The sequence below is a fragment of the Falco biarmicus genome, chromosome 5 (assembly GCF_023638135.1).
Source record: "Falco biarmicus isolate bFalBia1 chromosome 5, bFalBia1.pri, whole genome shotgun sequence".
Lineage (NCBI taxonomy): Eukaryota > Metazoa > Chordata > Aves > Falconiformes > Falconidae > Falco > Falco biarmicus.
Window position 1 is genome coordinate 64632133 of NC_079292.1, and position 22591 is coordinate 64654723.

General features: G+C 44.2%; 1 protein-coding gene across 2 annotated transcripts in view; it reads left to right on the forward strand.

Annotated features, from left to right (window-relative positions):
- The first annotated feature begins 14957 nt into the window (after positions 1–14957).
- AGK (acylglycerol kinase) overlaps positions 14958–22591 on the forward strand; it is a 37694-nt gene continuing 30060 nt past the window's right edge. Inside the window, exon 1 of one of the 2 annotated variants that reach the window (XR_008821940.1) lies at positions 14958–15140. Coding sequence is in view for 1 of the 2 variants with exons in the window: in XM_056339228.1 (XP_056195203.1) it covers positions 15031–15140 (110 nt within the window). In the remaining variant the exon portion in view is untranslated. The remainder of the gene's footprint in view (positions 15141–22591) is intronic. The other variant, XM_056339228.1, reaches the window with a different exon arrangement.

The following is a 22591-nucleotide window of genomic DNA, read 5'->3' on the forward strand; positions in this document are numbered from 1 at the left end:
AAGCTGGTTAGTACTTCAATGCCTTCTGATGGCTAAATAAACTTCAAGTGAGCACACACATGCATGTACACATGCAGACACACGTGCAGCCTCAACTGGCAGGTAAAACACAAAACAAAACTGAATATCAATCTTCACAGCAAGGCAGATTTCCTTCTCTTCTGTTACGTTTTCTTACAAGCTTCCTGCAAACCTGTCACAGAAAAGGAGACTGAGAGTGAAACAAATTGCTCTGTGCATTAAACAAAGCCTTGACTTTTCAGTTTCACATTTGGGGTGTCTCCAACAGGCTGCAGTTTCTGCTTCATTTAACCTAGCTTGTTCCCTTTTGGAGTTCTCAACCCACCATGTTTGTGGCAAGAAGTACCACGTGCTGAGGTTTATAAGGAGCTTTCATTCAGAACAGGTGACTGCTGAGTCCTCCCTTCTGTCAGACAGAAGTTCACGCATTACCTTGCATTTCTCATCTCTTCCCAGCTGCATATTTTCAAAATTAGAAATCTAAATATTACTGAGACTTCTAATGTTCCATCAAACTTGTTTGCAAGTAGCCAGTGGATTCAAAAGTTGATGTGGACAGATGGGAAGACATGAAGTGACAGAATCTTCATTTCCTTAGGAAACAGGTCTAAAAACATTATGTTCAAAGTCCAGCTTTTTCTGTGAAGAAGCAGTTTCCTGGGAGGCCCAGCCAAGCCAGTGGACACAGGTGGCAACAGCAGCTCTGTGTCCTGGGTGACACTTTTGCCCATCACAGCTGTCATTGCTGTTCCTGCCTAAGGTTCATCTCGTTGGCTCTTCCTTTCAGCTGGGAGGCTCTGTGGTTTTGAGATCTTTGCTCTGGGTCTGAGCCCTGAAAAAGGAGCCCACCAGGGGGGATGATACAGAAACACTCGTGGTTGGAGCAGAGATCCACGTTGTCTGAGGCAGGACCTGAATGCTCCCAAGATAAACCTGGCAAGTTGAAGCATATCTGAAGAGACGGGAAGATGCCCTGAGCGAAGCTGTGTCTCAGGATGGGCAGCCAGCCAGGCTTTCCTCCCCCCCCTAGCTGTAACAGCGCCATCCTGAATGGCCTTGCAGGAAACCTTGCAAGCCACCTGTCTGCCTTGTTTGCCCACCAGTAAGCAGGGATGGAGGCTAACATCTGTAAGAGCTTATTGTGAAGGCTACTAAGGTAGTGCTGCTAGAAAAGTTGCCAGGTGGCATAGTCCCATTCTGTACAAAACAGTCCCAGAGCTGCCTTTTCACCATTTTGCCAGTAACAACAAATTAATTTTCACCAACCTTGCGACTTCTCTGGAGAGCTAGATGAGAGTCACACATTTATTAGTAACATGCTCACCTATTATTGAACACAGAGTGTGCTGATGCAGCCCAGCGGCTCGCAGGACTCAGTAACAGGGGTGCAGGAGGTCACGCACCAGCTTCACCACCCCGTGTGCGTGGGGGGAGGGGAGCAGTGCTCTACCCCCAGGCAGTGCCGAGGTGGCTGCCAGTGCTTGGCCTCCAGGCAGCGTTCCCAGCCAGCACTGTGGATGGCTCTCGATTGTCCTGTCAGGCCTTTGCTGATAAGTACTTAAATTGAGCGAGTTCATCCCATAAAATTTAAGGAAGAAGCAGGAGGACAGAAGAATGAAAAGCAATGTATTTTTCTTTTAGCACTTCTCTTTTTCTTATTTTCTTCTGAAGTGTCAGCACCTTAAACAAAAAGCCTTTTACTGCCTCACTGCTGCCTGCATCCAGTCACAAATAGCGCACGTTGCTGGAAAGAGGCCAAGGTCTCAGCTGGCCAGCACCACCCTCAAGGGTGTCACCTCTGTGCAGAGCCCTTCGTTCTCCTTTCTCTCTGTTTCTCCTTTGCTGTCACATTCGCTCCTGCCTGCTCAGAAAACACTCGCCTTTTGCTTGCAGAGATCGGAGGAGGTTGAGGGCAAACTCCCGAGGTCTGCTGTTTAGCTTCCATCTGATCAAAAGAATGGCCAGGAGGAACGACGTTACTGATTTCCAGTTTCTCACAGTTAATTTCCAAACTTATGAACCACACTGAGAGCTGACAAAGTACAGCTCTGTCCCTGCTTCCTCCTGCAGCCCCGAGGAGGGCTGGCTAGAAAGGGATCTCCTACAGATTCTGCTTCCTGGGGAGTCCCCATTAAGCAGTGTGAGAGCGCTGGAGATCAGAAACTCCTCTCTCAAAAAAAGAAACATGTCTTCTCCTCAGCAGCTCCAGGCAGAGTAAGGGTACCCTGTCACCGGGCCGAGGGAGGATGGAAGGGGGTCTGGAGTGGGACCTGCAGCCAGGCACAGATCACTCTCAACCACGTAGCAAATGCTAAACCAGTGGCACTCGTTTGGCTGGTTGTTTTCAAGTTGATTGCATTTTCGCATCTCCCAAGTAAGCCCAGACAGCACCACAGCAGAACAAATGCTGACAAACGTGCAACGCAGGACGTGCGTTATGGGGGAACTGGGAAAAGGGGAAGCTTTGACCTCTTGTTCCTCCCCACACTGGAAGAATTGTGTCACTTCCAACAGCATAGTGGGAGGCTCTGTGATCTGGGACCCCCTTGTTTCTCCTAAAATTGGCTGTATGCGTGATCTGTGATGTATTTCTCCGCAGGAACATAGTCATAGGCAAGTGTAGTCCTGACAGGAAGGTCACAAAACATGAATGGGAAAAGGACAAGAGATTTACAGGCAGTCATACCAGCAGGGGTGGGACATTATCCTGACTTCCCATTTTATTCTTTCTTTATGTATCCAGGAGCGTTCTGTATTTTTAAAAACCTTTATTTGTTATCCCTTTGCTCACTTTACTGAAAAATGTAACTGAATAGCCCTATATTCCTACTATATTTGCAGTCGTAATACTGAATTATTGAGCAACTGGAAACTTGCGTACTAAAACAAAAAAGGATTTCAGTTATTTGGAGGAACACAAACCAGAAAGGGGCTGGGCCAGCACAATAAAGGCCATGACCAGTAAAGTCTCTCGAGTACAAACTAAATCCAAGCACCTCTCTCTGCCTTGACCCTCTCTCACACAGTAATTTGCACATGCATGCATGCATATAACATAACACCCCCTCCTTGATTTAATGGGACCTGCTTTACTTCAGGGGCTGGATTTCTTCCTTAGAGGTTTGGCTGAGCATACCAAAGAGGTCACAAGCTCATCTGTGATACTCAGGAAAAGATTTTCCAGGCCAGAATGAACATTAAGTGTAAGAGTGGAGTTGATAAAAATAGTGAAGTTGGATGAGGGTATTTTTGACATACCCAGAGAGGAAGCAGTCATAAATGTTTCCATCAGGTGTGCGATGTACCCATAAAATGTTCCAAATATATTTTCATGCATTTGCAGCTGGGAAAAAACCCTTACATTTGTCAGCAGTTGTTTTACCAGTAAGACAAATGATGATCTGTTGTTGGACTAGACAGCATGGATCAAAGCTAGGGATGGGAATTGTTTTCATACACGTTCAAGTGACTCTGTGCAGGTGTAACTGAGCTAAATATAACCTGGCACAGCTGATGGGCAGCAACAGCTTGAAAATCTAGCTTTCTGCTCTTCAGGTATGCACTTCCATTTACTTCCACAAGCTGAGGATCAGGCCCCAAATCTTTTAAATATGGGTGGCTCGGAACTGCTCTGTGGGTTTGCTTCGCTCAGTGCAGTATCAGGAGCTGCTACATGTCAAGAAGAAAGTGATGGCTTCCCAGTCCCATGCAAGACCATCCAGTATGTCACCTGGGAGTATCTGGCATACCCAAGAGGTGTTGGATCACTGTCACAGAGTTCAGCTTCACCGTGTCTCCAGCAGCCCCCTCAGGCTGGCCTGTGCAGGGACTGGTGTTTGCCATGGGAATCAAGCAATGCTGTCTCTGCTGAGACGTCTCCCTGCTCGCAAGGGGAGAACTCTGCGACCATTTCCAATTCTGACTGTGCCATTTTGTGGCAACCAGATCACATAACCTGGCCAGACTCTAGAAAAGAACTCTAATTGAAACAGGATCTCCTTGAGCTATTTCAACCTTTCTCAGAAAAGAATGGCCAAAAAATCTATGAGAATAAGCTGCTACAGAATTATCCAGCACTCACTGTGAGAGTCAAACTTAATTTGATTTCTATTATTGTATGTTTTTTTATTGTCCTCCATTTGCTTAATGATTGTTGCGGTTGTAGTAACATTGTTGGTGACATGAAACAGATTTGCAGAATATGAGAAGACTATTGGCTGATACCTTGGGGGTGATTTCTGTTTAAGACACAGTAACTATGTCATGGAGTAAATAAAATTGGTGAGGGAAGATATCAATTTGGTGAGGGAAGGTATCAATTAATCTTAACTTAAGATACAATTATTTCCAAATTACCAGGATACACATTTCACTATGGTGAAATACCTAGTGACTGATGCTTGGTCCAGGCTCTCCCATCCACCTGTGCGGCTCTGGGACAAAGCGTTGCCCAGGGCGGGAGCAGGCAAGCAGCTGTGGTTTCTCACGGCTCAGGATGTGGTGGTGGAGGTGGGACTCAGCACCCACACCTCAGATAACCCAACACACTTACAGGAGGAAAACTGGCAGTGGAACTCCCATAGATACACTGGGTCATGAACTGTGAGGTTTTGACAAATCCAAGTTATCAGACTGTGCCTGGCTTTCAAGAGCTCTGCCTTACATCTTGTCTAGCTCCTATTGCTTGCATGTAACAGCAACAAAAGCCTGACAGCACAGTGGTGACAGCGGTGCTTGGCCATCAAAGTCATAGCCTTAAGACCATGTCTTCCTTTCTAAATTAACGCTTAGCAACATTTCAGGAACAGCATCAGTGCAAAGAATCTGCTGCTGCTGCTTGGATCTGTGGTGCTGGCTTGGCACAAAGCAGTCAAATAGCCATGGACCTTCAAATCCTGAGGCTGCCCACCTCTCCTGGATGAAACAACAGACTCATTTCCCCCTTCCTCCCTCCCTTCTTGGATGTGGAGATGATCACATAACTAACTGTGTGCTGGAGGTGACCAGCTCCAGTGAATACACAGCTGTTTGTGTCCCGCTGTTTCAATAAAGCGATGACAACTCCTGTACACGCACACAAGCAGATACACAGCTCTGCAGCTTGCACTCCATCATCCACATGAACTATCTAAACTGCTCACATTTTCAGTATATATGGTGAGTTTTACCAGCTTCCTCAGGGCCTTTAATGGTGTGGGGAATATTTTCCTGGCTCTTTGCTTAGATTTTTCAGTCCCTGAAGGACTTTCACAAATCCATTTTGATCCTAACTAATGAGAGTTTCTACATAATTTTTAATAGTAATTCTGCTAATAATGTTATTTATTTTCTCTACAGTCTCTCTCTCAGCTATATTTCCGGCAATCACAGTCCATCTTTTGTTCAAAGTTGGACAAAACTTTGGATATTTGGTTGGTTGGTTTTCTAAGTCAGATCATTGCACACAACATCTGGTTCTAAGCTGCACCTATGTCATTTGCACACAGGTAGCTGGGATTGGGTCCAACCCCCCAAAATGCCTGCCAGCTGTGCATTTAAATGTGAACAGTAGTTCCCAGGAGGAAATGGCTCATCCATCTCACTGAGTGTGACTTGGTCAATTTCAGCAAACACTCTTTTCTGTGAATTAAAGCCAAAATCTCTTTATTTACTAGAATACACCACTACCATGTTTCATTGGCATCTGTGGCACAGAAGTCACTGTTTTGCAGCTTTGAGCATGGCTTTGCAGCATGGCTAATAGAGTCCTTGGAGAAATAAGTGCATAACTTAACGCTAGAGCTGTGAACCACTGGAATAGAGTCCCCTAATCAACTCCTTCAGTTTCTCAGACTCTGTATTAACATTGACATTGCACATCCATTAAACAGTGCAGTGCAGCAGTGCTCCAGGTGGTTGCTGCAAGCAGCTAGATTGGGAGCAAATGTCTCTATGCTACTGACCTTCCTGATGAATCTTTACACATTTTCTTCATCTGTGTGGGCATGCCTTCCTCTGTCATTTCACCCATGATCTATTCATTTGACTTCTTATGTTAATGTCATTTAGTCATACATTTTTTGCATTATTTAGAATTTTCCATTTTGTTTGCTTAGCTTTGTCCTGGCAGTTCTGGCACTAGAAGATACTGTGCTTTGTCCCTACAAAAAGGAATGTGATGGTACATGTTCTAACATCCTCCAACCAATGGTCCTGCTAACAGCCCCTCTTTGACTCTGATTTAAGGGCATCTTCCCTAAAGACAAGAATTTCAGGGAGGAGGTAGTAGCATGAGGCTGAGGGAGGGAGACTCTACAGAGGTCTGCTCTGTATTCAGTTGAAATCTTTCCTGGGTCGGTATTACAAATTATGCCTTTTCCAGTATATTTCCCATTTTTTTTCCAGATTTTTTTCCACATAATTCTTTGTGCTGAATAAGCTTATCATTGTCCATTCTGTTTTCCATATTTACTTTCTGCTATGTGTGACTCCCCTATGAGAAGCTTCTAAAAGTATTTCTGGCAACACATTTGCTTCTGTATAACAGTTAAAAAGTAAATGTCCTATTTACTTCCAGAGCCCACTTCATCTTTGGCTGCTATGTTTTGCTATATAATTTTCATCTAAGCAAGTAGTAATGTTGTTTTCTCTACCCATCCTATACATTCCTTCTTTTGGTTTCCACGTATTTTTGTAAAGCGATATAATCCCTAATACTCCCTGCATCTTCTGTCATATAATGGACATTATCCCAACTTTTGTTACCCGCTACAGTGTGCATAAATCCACAAACTGTTTTACATGTTTGACAACTTGAGTATCCTGTTTTCTATGACTTTTGATTCTATACATATCAGTAATGTCAGAGCCCTGTCCATCCTCTGCAAGACTCACCCTGAACCAAGTGATTTCTGTCTCTTGGCAAAGCTTATCTTCTCTGTTAATTCTTAATTGTAAATCTCCTGTTAGCGGTTTAACTGCTTCGCTCTTTCACTTATGGTATTTCCTTAATTTACTTTACTCCAGGTACCTTATGTATTCAGTACTTAAATGACTCTTCCCATCTGTTCTTAGAAAGGGGAAGCAAGAAAACAAAGCGAGCAAAGATGCCGTATAAACAGAGGCGATAACACCTGTGCATTTGGAGAGCACAGATAAAAAGTGGTGGCTTGTTACTGTGGCTCAAACTGCTTTCATTTAATGTAAAATACAAGGCTGTTCTAATCTAGCCTAGTCGAATCCCAGCATCATCTTGTCATAGACCCTTAAAGCAGCATATTAAGTGAGAAGAATATTTGAACAGCACAAAAAGCAAAGCCAGCCTTTGAACTGACGCCAGATCACAATGTGATACAAATTCAAAGAAAATACATTGTATGCAGTGAAAGAAACTACATGGAATTCAAAAGCAATGCCCGTGTCATAATTAGCACGTCAATTAATAACATGAGAATAACAACAATTTTTCAAACCATATCACTTAGTAACTTTCTGGAAGATAAACACAATGTGAAATTGTACAAAACCCAAACTAGCCACAGAGCCTTTTGAAATACATTTGCTGAAAATGCTGCAGCGTTTATACAGAAAACATGTTGGGAAGAACTCTCTAATGTCTTCCAAAACCTAAGGAAGCAGATTATATATGACAGGTTCTATAACTTCAGCAACTTTTTTCTTATGGGAAGAGTAAAAAGATTACTTTGAAATAGCTGAAAGCTGGAAGACAATGAAAAAGTATTTTATTCTAATGCAACTAATTTAGAAGATTAAAAAAAAGAAAAGTTATGCATTCATCAACAACTAAAAACATTAAGACTTTTATTTCACAGGCCGATGAAGTGGCCAGTAACAGTTCATAAGCAAAGGTCATTGTCAGTGTTAGATGCAGAGACTTTTGGCAGAGACTGAACTAGTCCAATTTATAGTAACTCAGCAGGATTATACTTTTCCTAAGTGGCCATATTTTGTGCTCCAGAATCCAAGACAAATTAACTTTCTTGCTTCTACGAAGGCAAAGATTTTGCTGGTGAAGAGGAATGGGAGTGGTTCCTCGTTACAGTGATGGATTTTCTCAGCCTGCCTTTGCCTGCGACTGATTCTGTTGTTCCCCCAACCCCACTTAAGGACACAGCTAAAACAACTTGTCATCAAAGAGCACTGCCACTGACTTTGGAAGAAGTGAAACTCTGAGCGAACACAGTAATGTGCTGGGTATGTGATCTGAGATGTCAGCCAGATGTACTCAGTGGGCCATGGTGATGCACACAATTGAGTCAAAACAAAATGAAAATTGAAGCATTTAATAGGAAACCAACTGGGAACCTCTCTTTCCTTCATACTGTGGCTGTTGCACTTTGATTACAATTGCCCAAGGCCCCACTCCATCTGGTCCATAGATTAGGATGTCACTGCCTCAGTGAAAAATGAATCATTGCTACAGATGTATTAATAGTTTTCAGGAGCTCTTCTGAATACGAGATCATTTGGCTATAGGATATAACCACGATGGTAAATAGCAGAAGCTGGATTTTCAGGTAGGTGATATCTTAACATAAACATAGGCAAGTAGTATGTAACATCACATTTCTGGATGCACCAAAACCAAGAAACAGTGTAAAAGCCTTTATTTCCTACTCTCTCTCTTATCCAGCCATACAACAGGGATAAATTGAGAGAATACAACTTTTTTGTTGTTGTTGTTAAACAATGAGCATTAATCTCTGCCAGAAGCAAAATGCCTGAGTGGAGATTCTCATGGTTTAAATCACTCAGATTCTATCTGTAGAAGTGAAAATACCTGCTTGCAGATGTAAACCCAGGAGAGGTTAGGCATTACCAGCATGCTGGGTGGCAGCTGCCTCCCTTCCAAATAGATGCTGCTTGGAGAAGCATGCACATTCTGTGAGCATGCCTGCACTATGCATTTGATCTCTTTCCTCTCTCTCCCTCCCTGTATCGTACTATTTTCTATGCAGAGTCCCTTAATATGTAGCTGCACTGTAGTAACATCAAAAGCTGAGATAAGTGACCTCAGCCTGGGTCAGCAGGACTTTCTTAAGGGTCAGAACTTGTACCAGTAACAAAACTGATGCCCTCAGCGTAGCTTTTGCTGAGACCTTCACTGAAAAGCAGAGTGTAGAGTAGCTAGTATTAGCTGCTACAGATTTTTCTGTGCAGGGGGTTGTGCTGCTGGGTGAATGGATAAATCCCAGTCCCAGGGCACTGTCCTTGTTCCTTCATTCAGAGCAGACCCAGAGGAGACCTAGCTGGTGCTAGGAATGACTTAATACCTCTGGCCAGCTCTGAGACCACAAGCTTAGAGAAATTTTTGTCTGTCACCCTGCTACATTTAAAGCCTAGGGTCCAGAGCTGCTCACCCTTAACACCTTAGTGGCACCTGCATTTACTGAATCTAAATAGGTTGGGAGTGAGTGCAGAGCCTTCTGAAATGTACCTCTGCTAAAGGAACAAGTTCCTGACAAGATTGCCACAGAGCAATTTAATGGGTTTCTGCTGCTGTTCAAAAGCTGTGAATATCTCTATTCATTCCCTTGGAAAAAGGTTAATAAACTCTGAGAATGGGGGAATATTTCTGTGTAATAGCTCAGTCATGGGAAGAGGGGGTAGGGTGTAAAGGTGGTGGGTTTTGCTCTAGAAATATGCTAAGCACGCTCCTGAATTTCCTTCTAGGGGAGGGAGATGATCATGTCATGTTCTGCTTACAGAAGAGCCAAGGAAGAGTGTGGAAGGGAAGGAAGAGGAGAAATTATTTTTGAGCAGGGTTTCTCTGAGTCACCCAACCAAAAACCCTGCTAGTGTGATTCAGATCTTTCTCCAAGCCAGTGGAGCAGGCACTGACTGCAGACATGACTACCCTGGGGACTTGTACCTCCAGGCAGAGCTGAAAATGAGAGCAAGAGAATCCATCATGAACTTTCTCTGCTCTCACAGGCAGGAACTTTCTCTGATTAGCTTCAGTGGCTGCAGCACTTCCCTCTCCTACACAGGACAGCGGTCAAGGTGGAATGGAAGGGGACCTGGGACATGCAGTGGAAGAACAGCTTCAGGCCCTGGACACAAAACCTGGAGAACAAGAAGCAGAGAAACACCAGCTGGGAAGCTCAGCAGAGATTTCAGCTAGCACAGGAACCCTGCTGGACAGGGAGAGGAAGAGCTTTATTTGCAGCCCAGTCTACATCTACGGTTGTAGGGAGAAAAAAACTGGAGGTAGATGTGCCTGCAATGCTGAAGCTCCCATCCCACAGCCTGACAGAGACACTCAGCCAGTCCTGCTCCCCTCCACCAAGGAGAAGGACTCTTCCTCATCATGCTTGGTGTTCAGGTTCATGTGATTAAAACAGAGAATTATAACCTCCCTCACCATGCCAGAGGCATGGAGACATTTAGAGTCTGGGGCTTTTCTCGTCAGCCAGACAGAAGTTTGAAAGTTGTGTGAAGATGCTCTGCCTGTCACTCTGGCCACGGTGATATTATTTATGTGTGAAAAGGTGGGGGCAGGGGCAGACTACAGCCAGACGCTGCCTTAGTCTGGCAGGAGCATGGACTTACATTGGTGTAGCAAACACACAGCTCCTACAGAGCAATACATTTGGTCTCTGCAATACAAGCAGCTATTTGCATTTTACTTGTAAGGAAGCTCCTGAAGACATACGATCACTGTGATGGCAGGAGATGTGGTTGACAGCATTGTTGCTTGATACCCTCAGCCCATCCTTCACTGCATCATGAATGCCAGAATAACCAGCAGGCAGAGGGGTCTCAATTCTCTGGTGCTGTAAGGATGACAAATGACTGCTGAACTGGGGGTGTCCCTTTCTTTTAGGAACACACAGGCACATATCCTTCATGTTACCATTATGCAAAAACTCTCTTCTGCCCTCGTACAGTGCTGACACAGAACTTATTGGAGATGTAGGATGGGATCATCCAGTTCAGCCATATGACATGGCTAGAATTAGCTTTCAGGCCACAAATTTGAATAAAGCCTAAGTACTAGTACTAAGTGAGGGCTTCTGTTCCTGATTTTTAAGGTCCCACTCAAAGCTACATACCGAGGGATGAAACCAGTGACTTCAGTAAAATGATTATGTATGTTCAACCCCATCCTCAAAGAAATGACGATGAGAGAAAAACAGCAACCCAGATGAATTAGCTGAGGTGAGGACTTGAGGACAGATTGTGCTGGACAGAAAACAAGACTAAATAATTCTTTGTCTTTATCAATTGTAGGGCATTGCCAAGCAGTAGACAAAAATCTCTCAACTGTTTCACCCATATTGTCTGGCTAAGAAGAGAACTGAGGTGGCTGAGCAGGTGACTTTCCTAAAGTTACAAACAAATTTGTCCCTGAAGCATGGTCATGTATCTGAGGCTTGTTCTGCTAACAGGCTTGGCACTGATGGTAGAGAAAGGATGATAAAAAATTGCTCTTAAAAAATAGGTCAGACACGAGTAACTAGGATGAGGCACTCACCTGTCTTCACACACAACTTGTGTGATAATTTTAGGTGAGACATCCCCAGTCAAGTATTGGAGTTACACAGCAGCTTTTCAAATTACTTTTTTAAACAAGCCATCTAGCAATTGTAAGAAAACAAAACACATATTCCATCCTTCTCTGAGCAGTTTTTTTGAAAAAGGTAGCAGTCATTTTACTTGGCCTAAAAAATAGCTACAGTACATAATCTAGAGGATGTTCAAGATCAACCTTTTATCCTCTCATTTTCCATTGCACATACTCTTAATACTTATTTCTATTATTATGCCTAATACTCTAATTCTATTGATCTGACATGGAGAAAACTAGGAGAGCTAAAAGAGAAGAACCTGGTACATGCAGCAGTACTGCAGGTGTGATCTACCTTGAGGGTGATCAGATGGCCACAGCCAAAAACTAGGACGTACGTGTTTGCCCAGAGGGATTTCGGAATGGATGCTGCATTTTAAGTAAAGCCAAGTAATGAGACAAATACACAATCTGTCACTGTTGTCTGCAGTGTTTATTTCTTCTAAGGGCGGTTCTCTTCAAAAAGCCCCATCTCAATATCATCAGCCCAAATTCTCAAATAACACCACAGAATCCCAGAATGGTGGAGGTGGGATGGAACCTCTGGAGCTCATCCAGTCCAGCCATGCTACTCAGAGCAAGGTCAAGTCCCTCTGCTAGGGATGTTGAAAGACAACTAGTATCTGAGCTAAAATTTCTCATTTATACTAACTCTGATGTGTTTCATGCATAGGAACTCAGGAAAATTTCCATTCAGTCATCTTAGTGATATTCAGGTCTTTCATACATTTAAGTGTTTTTCTGGTGGCTCCAAACATGTATCGGCATACTAAAGAGGCTTTATGTTAAAAATTCAAGCTTGTTTTGGAAGCATTGTTAATAAACACAGCTATACTCAGCAGACTTGTTTGTGAAATAGGAAGTTACAGATGCTTGTAAATTATTTGTGGCACCTCATGAGAATTATGAATTTGAAAAGTATTTATCAGTTTTCATAAGCTAAGGAAAGCAAGATGAGAGTACTAGTATCTGTTGCTATTGTTGTTAGCAGTTGCCCGCACCACCTGAATCCTCACAAAAAGTAGGACAAGACCCAAAAAAAAAAAAAAAAAGTAGGACATTTAATCACTCCACACCACCTGGAACATTCAGCGGTGCATCAAGTGCATGTACCCAGTACACGAGATGCACTGGACAGATGAACCTGGAATGTTTAAGTGGGAAGTGACAGCTGCTGGATGAGAGTGTGCCTGAAATACTCATCAGAAGCTGACCATTTAATGTTTTTTCTTAGAAAAACAAATCCCAACTCTTCTGCTTTACAAAACTAAGGGAAAAGAAAACTCAAAACATAGTAGGGAAACTAATCCATGGGGTTTAATCTGCTTTCCTTATCATCAACAGAACATGTCTCCTGGTCCATCTTCTGCATCATCTTGATTTTTGCAGAAAAGAGTTTTGCATACCCAGAGTCCTAAAATTAGCCTCAAGCAGCCCCCTTATGTTACTACTCACATCCAATCCAGACATCATTAAGCGGAAGGATTTGGAGAAGCTTTTCACAGAAAAGCCATTTTATTGACTTTGACATTTTTTGTAAACATTCAGATTTTGCTGAAAACAGCATTTTGCAGGAGGGAAGAAAACATTCTGAAAAAAATTTTCTGCCCAGCATCATGTTCATTACCCTGACCTGCTGGCTGCTGCCAGACCGCATCCTTGTCTCGAGCCTTCCAGCGTGAGTCACTGTCAGAGGAGGACAGAGGTCTACAAAGGTGGCATTACTTCCTCACAGCACTGATGTAGCTGACGGTTCATTCCGAACGTCCTGCCATCTCTGGTGTGCTCTCGCAGGACTGGGTGCCTTTGGGTGTTAGCCACACACGGCTCCATGCAGCGCTTCTGTGAAACTTCTGGGGCTGCTCACCACCCCTCAGGCATAAGGGAAGCCATGGCCCGAAGTCATGCTGGAAGTGATAGAAAGCTTAGAAATATCTAGATTAATAGGATATGGAAAACTTAGAATAATTAGAATTCTCATTGTATGTACAAAGAGGAGCTTCACAGTATGACTTTGCAAATTAGGCCCGGTTCTGGGGCCCTTTGTGCTGATAAGATGGACCTGGGGTGCTCGTGTGCTGATAAGAAGACACTGGTATGGGAACACCTGTGCCTTGAGATAGGAAAACTGCATCTGTCCTGGTTTTTCCTTTGTACTGACAAGATAGACCTGGGATGCTCTGTGTACTGGTAAGAAGACACTGGTATGCGATCTGTCCTGTTTTTTTGGTTTTGAAGAAACTCGAGACAACGACCCCCACGACCACCACCAGGAGACAGTGTGCAAGCGCAAATGGGAGGAAACATGTTAATGACTTCTTGGTGGACTAATTATCCTAACCCAACCTATTTTCGGGCATCTGTTGAATATGTATGAATGTATACTTTAAATCACACATGCACAATGAAGTCGGAGCAGCAGGTGCTTTTGAAGTTATCCACCCTGATGCCCACTGGTGAATTAAACATACCTGCTTTATAACCTATCCTGAGTTATAAAGCTCAATTTCGCACGCCAGAAGAGGCCACTAGCCACTGGATTGTCCCAAAGCCTTTTCCATCGTAAGGTCAAGCCTTGCCACTTGGTTGTAGTTGTGTTCCTGCCTTTCGCTGGCAGGGTGTTCATGCTGTTCGCGGCAGCACGGCATCCCTGCGATGATGGTCTGTTTTCCATAAGTGGTTGAAGACATTTCTCATGGTGCCCGTGGTCAGCCATTGGTGGGGCTCAGACAGCAAACCCCAGGTCCTTCCAAGCCAACATTTATTGTAGCTGAATCTTCCAGAATATTTTGGGGGTTTGGGAGGAGGGCACTGTGGATATTTCTACCAGTGGGAAACACGCACCTATTCACCTCCGCCCTCGGCTAGGCAGAGAGCCCCCTGCTCCCCCGGGCCTGCTGCCCGTGGCTGGGGTCACCTCATGGTGGCTGGAGGGTGGAGCAGTGAGGCGTGAGGGCCGGGACACACTGTTCCTTGGGATTTGCTTTGGGATTTTTCACAGGTAGGGAGGGTGTCTGCACCATGTCTGGGGGCTCACAAGGCCCGAGGAGGGGCACGGTAACGGGTGGGGGATGAGATTGCCTCAGCCGCGCACTCCATTCCGGGGGGGGGGGGGTGGCGCAGGCTGGCCAATACCGGCACGGTGGGGCCAGGAGAGCCCCCAACCCGGTCCGGGAGAGCCCCCCAGCAAGAGCCGGGAGAGCCCCCCAGTCGGGGCCGGGAGAGCTCCCCAGTCGGGGCCGGGAGAGCCCCCCAGCAAGGGCCGGGAGAGCTCCCCAGTCGGGGCCGGACCCCGGCAGGGACCGCCCGGCCTCCCCGGGAGGCCACGAGGGCCGCGGTGCGCGGAACGCTGGAGCCGGGGGACGCGTTTCCAGCCGAGCCGGGCCGGGCGGCGGGAGCGGCTGCACGGCGGCTCCCGCCGGCCCATCCTGAGGGGCGGCATGGCCGGGGCGGTGAAATTGCTGACGACCCTGAGGAATCACTGGAAGAAAACCACGTTCGGGGTCTGCCTGCTGAGCTGGGGCGGGAACTGGCTCTATGGGAAGCACTGGTAACTGCCGGCTGGGGCGGGGCGGGCCGGGCCCGGGGGGCCGTGTGCCCGCGGGTCTTTCAGAAGCCGCCGTGTGCGCATGGGGTGCCCGGGCTGCCGGCACTCTGCCTCGAGCGGTCTCCCATCGCGGCTGTTCAAGTGGGGTCTCCCCTCAGAGGGGCTGCGGTACCTTGAGGGGACGGCGCTGCCTCCCCCTCCGCAGCCGTGAGCTCGGGAAGGCTCAGTGCCTTTTCGTGACTTCCCGCCTTGGCCTTGCTGGAAGTTTCAGTCTGGTTCGGGCGCTGGTTTGAAACAGAGGTGTTGGCGGGGGTGGGTTGAGTAACGTTGGGGCTTGCCGAGGAGGAGAAAGGTTTCACTCTTCTGACTTAAAAAAGTTGCCAAGCATGTGCCATCGGGTTGCAATATTACAAGGATGAGTGAAACCAGTCTGGGCACTACACCTGGAAATGGTGCCGCTGGTACCAGGCTGATGGGAAGGCACCACCACAGCATGGTGGTTGTGTGCCTATGGGTTTTCCCACCTCCATCTTTTCTTTTAATGGTGCCGTACACCTTGTGAAAGATGCCAGATCGCTGTTGCGTGGGCACTTGTGCCTGCCTTGGGGCACGGTGGAGTCCTGTGCCTCGCCAGTGCACCTGCTTTGCCACTGTCATCCACGCAGCCATAAGGAGCCCGTCAACTGCTGCAGCAGCAGTACTGCTAATGTCAGTGGCACCAAGCATGGTGTCATTTCCGCTGTTTATCTGTAGAGCAAATGTTCCTTTACAGTAAGCAAAATCCTTGTTTGCAATTTTTTAATAGCTAGGCTTATATTTTAATCCCTGTCCTTCAAGATTATGGTGAATACATTTGACTAAAATGCAAGTAAAGCCAAATTATTTTCCAAGAATTGTTACTTTTGGTGTTGCTGCTTATTCTGTCACCGTCTTAATGCCTTTTTACTTGTTAAGCAGTGATTTTAGCGGTGTTCTTTGCTGCTGCCAAAACCTCGGTGGAAAATTTAGGAAAATAAATCTGTTTTTATTGTTTGTTATACTTTCCTTCTTTATTTATTATATATTTCCTTTGCCTAGGGACTTCTGCATTAAATCAGCTTTTGATTTGAATGGTACATCTACTTTAGTTGTTTACTTATTACCTGAAGCACTAAGGCTCAGTTGACTGCAGGGCAACTAGCAAAAAGCCTCTCCCTCTGTACTTTTTTCCTTGTAATTGCTGATTGTAGGGCAGGCTATGGTAAAATGGAGAATAACTGTGTAAAAGTGGTGTTGACAAGGTCATGGTTTCACATGTGTTCCTAACATGGACCAACAGACAGAAAAGAAGTACTATACGGCTGTGTTGTAAGCAGAAGTAAAAAAACAAAAAAACCCAAAACATACAAAAAAACCCCGACAAAACAAAACAAAAAAAAACCAAAACAAAGACACAACCAAAAAACCTGTGCTAAACCAGTTGGGTCTTTTTGATGACTTTGTGTAATGTCAGTGGATCCTTGAGCTTGTATTTCATCCACCTTTTTCCTCAGATGACTTGAGCTTTGAATTTGGATAAAATAGTGAAATGTAAATGAGTAATTATTTGAAGTTCTGTCATTCGAGATACCTCTTAGCCAGCAGAATAAACTTGATGTAGAAAATGAGGAGGAAGAAATTGCTCAATGACATTCATACAAGGGGCTGACTGGTGAGGCAGAGCAGCCTGTGACCTTCCCAGATACCCTGCTTACGTAAGTGGCCTCTTTACCCGTCTTAGTTGCCACAGATACTAATGACAGCAGAGTGCATGTCAGGCCTGGGTACTGTAGAGAGCTACTAAAATAGAGCATTAAGAAAAAGACTGTATTTGCTCCTTGTGCATATGGAGAGTGGGCACTTGAGGAGGCCTAGGAGCAGTAGGAGACACAACCAGTCTCCCCTTTGTTTCTTGTGTCTGGGAATTCATGCGCCTGTGTAGTGTTGTTTCCAGCTGTGTTGATTTCCTGTGTAGTAACTGTGAAAACACATTATGATCATGGAGAACATGAAGTGTACCACAGGTGATACAGTGGTGAGTAAGGAGGAAAACATGAAAGACAAGCAAAACGGGAACTTTTGGTATCTAGATTTCAGTACTTGGAGGTTATTTGCACCAAGTGTAGGCATGGTGCTTTAACCCAAATGATGCAGTGGTAGAAAAAATATGTTTACACGTCCCATTCTTCAATCTCCCCTTTTATCTGTAAGGGAAAATACAGCATTTCTTTATCAGATGTTGGAAATGCAAGGTAGGAAATCCTTTGATGACAAAATAGCTCTATGTGACTTTGATGTAAACTGAAACACAGCTGTAAAGTACTGCTTTCAGAGGTTTAAATAGTTTGGAAAAGTAACAACTGTCTAGCTGTTTCTCTGTGGAGGATTGTTTTAGCCAGGGACTAGAAAAACAAGGAGTGACAGAAGAACCTGGTGGCAGGAGTGTAAAAATTGAAAGGTGGTTTCAACAGCCCTTTTGTGGTCCTCTGTGTGCAGTGAAGGCCTTACCTTGTGGCTGCTGGATGGCAGGAAATAGGCCAGGATCCCTCTCTGCAGCCTGTTTTGTTTCCAAATGTGGTAATGGCTTTTGGTGGTTTGTGCTTGGTTGGTTGGTTTCTACATTCCCTCTTCCCAGTTTCTTTGTTTATGTACCAGTTGTGCTGAGGAGCATGAGAGGTGCCTTTTGCCCCATGCACAAGCTGCTGCAGGCAACTCTTGAAGAGGTTAATGAGGGAACCACTTACGGGTTGTGTTGGCCCTGAGGCTTGCTGTTACCAGCATCAGAGGCTAAATCAGTGTGCATGAGGCATACTTTACTAAACTTACATTTGCCATTTTAGAACAGGTTAAAGGTTTAGTGAAGTCTTGTGCTTCAGTTTCTGGCATCACTGGAGTTTGTGATGAAGAGGCTTGCTTTAGCACAGCATCAGTTCAGTTTAGCCTCTGACCTCTTGGAATTATTTGTTCATGTATTTGCAGCTGAAAAAAAATTTGTTTCCCATCCTGCATTCCTCCTCTTGGCTTTTCAACCCTCATGGATTTGCTAAGATATTACTCTTGCAAGAATAAGATAATTTGGTTTTTTGACTTCTCCGGATTCATTCTTCTTTTGGATGCACAGCTTATGGTGTGTGCATTAAGTGGAACTGTTGTAGGTAACAATCAGTCCTGCAAAGGTATGACGCTTCTTCTGTAGTCAGTCTCTATGGGCCCATAGGGACAGAAGAGCTCTGGAGTAGTTCCTTAAGACTTCGGGAGGATGCTACTTGGACAAATATAGACAAGAAGAATGTTACCTTTTCCAGACCTGTGCCTTTTCCCTGCCTGGAAATGGACCTGGGTGTCCCCTTGCTATACCCTGCAGACGGTGCTGTGGGGTCTGGTGTGGATGCCCTTGTGCTCCACAGGCTGTAGAGGAAAGAGGGGCACTGGAGTGTAATGGTTCATTGCTGAGTTAGTCTAAAGGTTGTGGATGATGGTAACTGTAAAGGTTGAGATGCTTCTTAGTCCAGTCTTGTATGATAATCTCTTCATGCAGCATTTAGTTTCTGGATCAGTGTGTTAACCTTTCGTCTTTGGAGGTGTTTGTTTAAATACTGACCGATTTCAAAGTAAGGGGTTTTTGGATGAACAGGAAAAGAGGAACCTTTGTGCTGATTCCTCCTCCCCCGTTTGTGATTCAGCCCTTCTAAGTATGTAATATAACAGAAGGTGCCTCTTCAAAAGAGACATTGATCAGCAGGTGGCGAAGGTTTTTCAGGTATAAAATGATAAGCATTATGTCTGGTTGAACTACTGTTAACTAAAATGCTATTGCTATTCTTACAAAATTTTAGCGAGTTAAAATACCTTTCTTCCTCATAAAAGAGCATGTTTTTAAAATCCATTGTCTTGCATTTAGGATAGCAAATACTCTTGGGGTATTGGAGAAGTAAGAAGATAACTCAATGTTGTCACATGTGAGATTGCCTCCCTTTAATTTCTATGGATTACATGAATTCACTTATTAGCATAATTTTAATCTATAGCATATCACACTACAGGTATGAGGGAGGGACACTGAATTTATTGTACTAGAACAAAGCGTAGAGGGTATGCAGATTGTCAGATACATGCTCATACACAGTAATGTGATTTAGTTTAATATATACCTGTGAGGCTTATTATAGATAAAGTAAAGATACCATATGATTATTTTAAAATTTCTGCCAAGTATGGAAGCCCCTCTGTGACCTTTGTGTCCTGGGTCACCTTTCCTGAATTGAGCTGCTGCTGTTCTTTGTATGTCCAGGTGGTGCAGTGAGTCACCAGCTATGACAAATCAGCAGAAGTTTAATATTTGGGATGATGAACATCCGTTTAACTGATTGTCAGATTTGGCCAGACTCTTACAGTGGTGTCACTGGGTAAGTGATCATCACTTTGTCAGGATGGGAACCCTTGATGTTATACTGAGGTGGTGGACTCATCAGATACTCAGTTTTACTCTGTATTTGTTAAAGTATTGACTTTCTCCATGGAAAATGCTGGCAAGGCATCTGGGCCTTTGACTGCTTGCCAGTAATCTGAGTGTTATTGTTATCTATAATTTGAATGTTAGTCTCTGTGTGTTTGCCAATTGATAACTCACTTTGTCACCTTTCTGCACATACTTCCTGAGTGATTTGACTTTATTTCAACAAAACTTGGTCAAAAAAAAGGGGTATAAATTCTGAGTCCTGGGTAAAGGTGATGAAAATAAGATTTGTCTTTCATGTCCTCTCAAAGTCAAGCTGGAAGTAAATGCTAATATCCAGCAAAGAGAGTGCTGTGCTCTTGCTGTACTGGAAGCAGCCAAAAAGCTCTCTGCTAAGATAAAATCTCTTCTTGGATTTCTGTTACAGCTCTTGAGGAGTGATCCTATATGCACAGCTTGGGTCAAGTTTCTCCTCAAAATCCTGTGTTTTGATGCAGACACTGAACTGGTGAGTTTTTAGGTTGCTTCCAGTTTTGACAGGGGATCTCACACCTGGGCTTCTTCATACATTTGTAGTATGGTCACTTTCAAGGGAGTTGCTTTGGTTGACTTCAAAACAAAGGCTTACTCTTGCTACAGCTGTGGGCCTCAAACAGCTTCTTCGGTCCAGGTTTGCTTGTTGAAGTTCATTGCTCCCCTGGCTGACCTTTCATTGTGGGAATTGTCCTTTCAGCACTGGCATCTGCTGGCACTCTGTCCAAGGATGCAGTCGTAGCTGGAGGGGCATATCTACTAAATATTGTGTGCTTATGTGTAAGAGTGTTAATTCCCTATTCTACTTGAGAATGCTTAGTACAGGAGCAGTGGCCACCAGTCCTGTGCTGGGCATGTTGCAAACAAATCAGAACAGCCCTTGTTTAAGCAGATCTTATGGATGCCGTGCTGCTCTCACAGCCCGGTATGTTCTGGCAGCCTGACATGGCTGGTGCATGGTGAGCTCTGGACGGTTGCCTTTCTTTTCTTTCTGTGTTGGTTCCTTGCTTTGGCGTAAGCCTGCTCTCGTCTCCAAAGAGTCTGGCTGCCAGCCTTACAAGGTTGACTGATAACTTTGTCAAACCAGTCAGAGTGCTGTCCGTGGGTTCAGCTTAGGATATCCTCTTTCTTCCACACCCCACTGCCACTGCTCGTTCCTCTCTGTCTCCCATTTTTTTACTGCTTAAGCAAGTTGGCCCAGTTGTAAGCTGCGTGATGCTGAATTCTTACAGCAGGAGGGCAGCTCTAGGTTGGCTAGCTGGTGCAGTACTGCACATCTGTTTTGCTTTAAGGCTGGAGTTGTGTCTGTAAGCCTTTAGGGGAAACCTAAAGTAAATGATTTTTAGTTTGCTGTGGATATGGTGCAAGTCAGAAGAAATCTCCGTGTGTTCTTTAAGGCAGTGCAGTAATTTCCCTCAGCCTCTACCTGATCATCTTTGAGTGTCATTGAAAAGGCATTGTTACTACGTAATAGTAGTCAGTAAAGTACAAAAAAAATCAACAAAATCTCATGTTTATTATTTAAGTCTTCTCTGGGAGGTGATACGCAGCTATATTCTGATAATCTCAATACATACTGAGATGGAAGAAATTAAGAAGTTACCTTTTTTGTTATTTTTAACATTTTCCTAGCTGTATTTATTAATTGATATGACCCACAGAGGACTTCCAGACCCACTTGTGGTACTGGGTGATGAGCCATATGAGATGAGTAAAGGCAAGAGCTGTGATACAGGAGGAAGACTACTGTTCTGAGACACACCCCTGTGAGTACATTTGCATGCGTAACATTTTAAGAAAATAAAAATTCTCCTGTTACCTGGCATCTTTAAGCCAAACTTGGGACATCTTCAAGCCAAACCCAGATGACTTTGAAATGTATGTCCTAGTTGAATCAGTGGGAATCCTGTGAATGTGGCTGGGATGGCATGGGATTCTGGGTGCTGTGCTGCAGGAGAGGGCAGACAAATCTCATATAAATTACTGGACAGTAAATGGTTCTTCTAGTCTCAGAACCTAAACCTTTTCTTTGACACCAAAATGATATGTATCAGAGCAGATTTCTTTTTCTGTAAATACTTCAGTGCAGGGGAAAATAAGCGTAAATGTTGACATCTAAACTGTCAAGCCTACTTGACTCTGTTGAGCTGAATCAAGCTTGCATCCTTGACAGTTGTTTTGAGGGTCTTTGCACATTGAGACAGAGGGCACGGTATCTTTTGCTTGCATTTGAAAAGTTGTGTTGGACTCCTTTTTAAAGGCAACTAACACTGCAGCGTAAGGTTGTGGGCACCAGGAGAACATACCGGTTGATGATGTGGCACAGCTTGACTTCTGAACAAAATAGCATCAATGTGTAGTAAACAGATAACACGGATTTGACTAGAATTGTTAGGACAGCAATTTAATATATCAGCTGTGCAGCCATCATTTGATAGTTAGCTTTTCTTGATATCCTGTAATATTTCAACTTTATGTATTGAAATTGCAATTGTTTTGTGTTTGCTCTGGCCACATGTAGTCACAGAGTGGGGGAAAAAAGTCCCTATGTGAGGGCAGGTGCCCTCAGCAGTGCAGTGTGGACTTAGCCTGTCACGCTACCTTGTTTGAACTGGAATTAGCTGTGACAATGTTGTTTAGCTTGGAACACAAACCCTTTCAGAGGTAGTTATTTTAGCTAGTGTACTTTCAGTATATTAATGCGATCAAAAATAAGCCTGTTGCTCATTTGAGTAATATTTCAGGTGCTTAATACAAATGACTTATTCCTTTGGTTTTAAGGAGCAAACATGACGGTTGAAAGCATGCCTCTGAAGAAATTTTTTTTAGACATTCCATTTATTTGTTAATCCTGGTGAGGTATTATTCACATATTTTCTTTTTCCAAGCTTGAATTCTTCCTTTGTCTTTTTATTATTACCACGAATAAATCTGTGGTTTCTTCGCT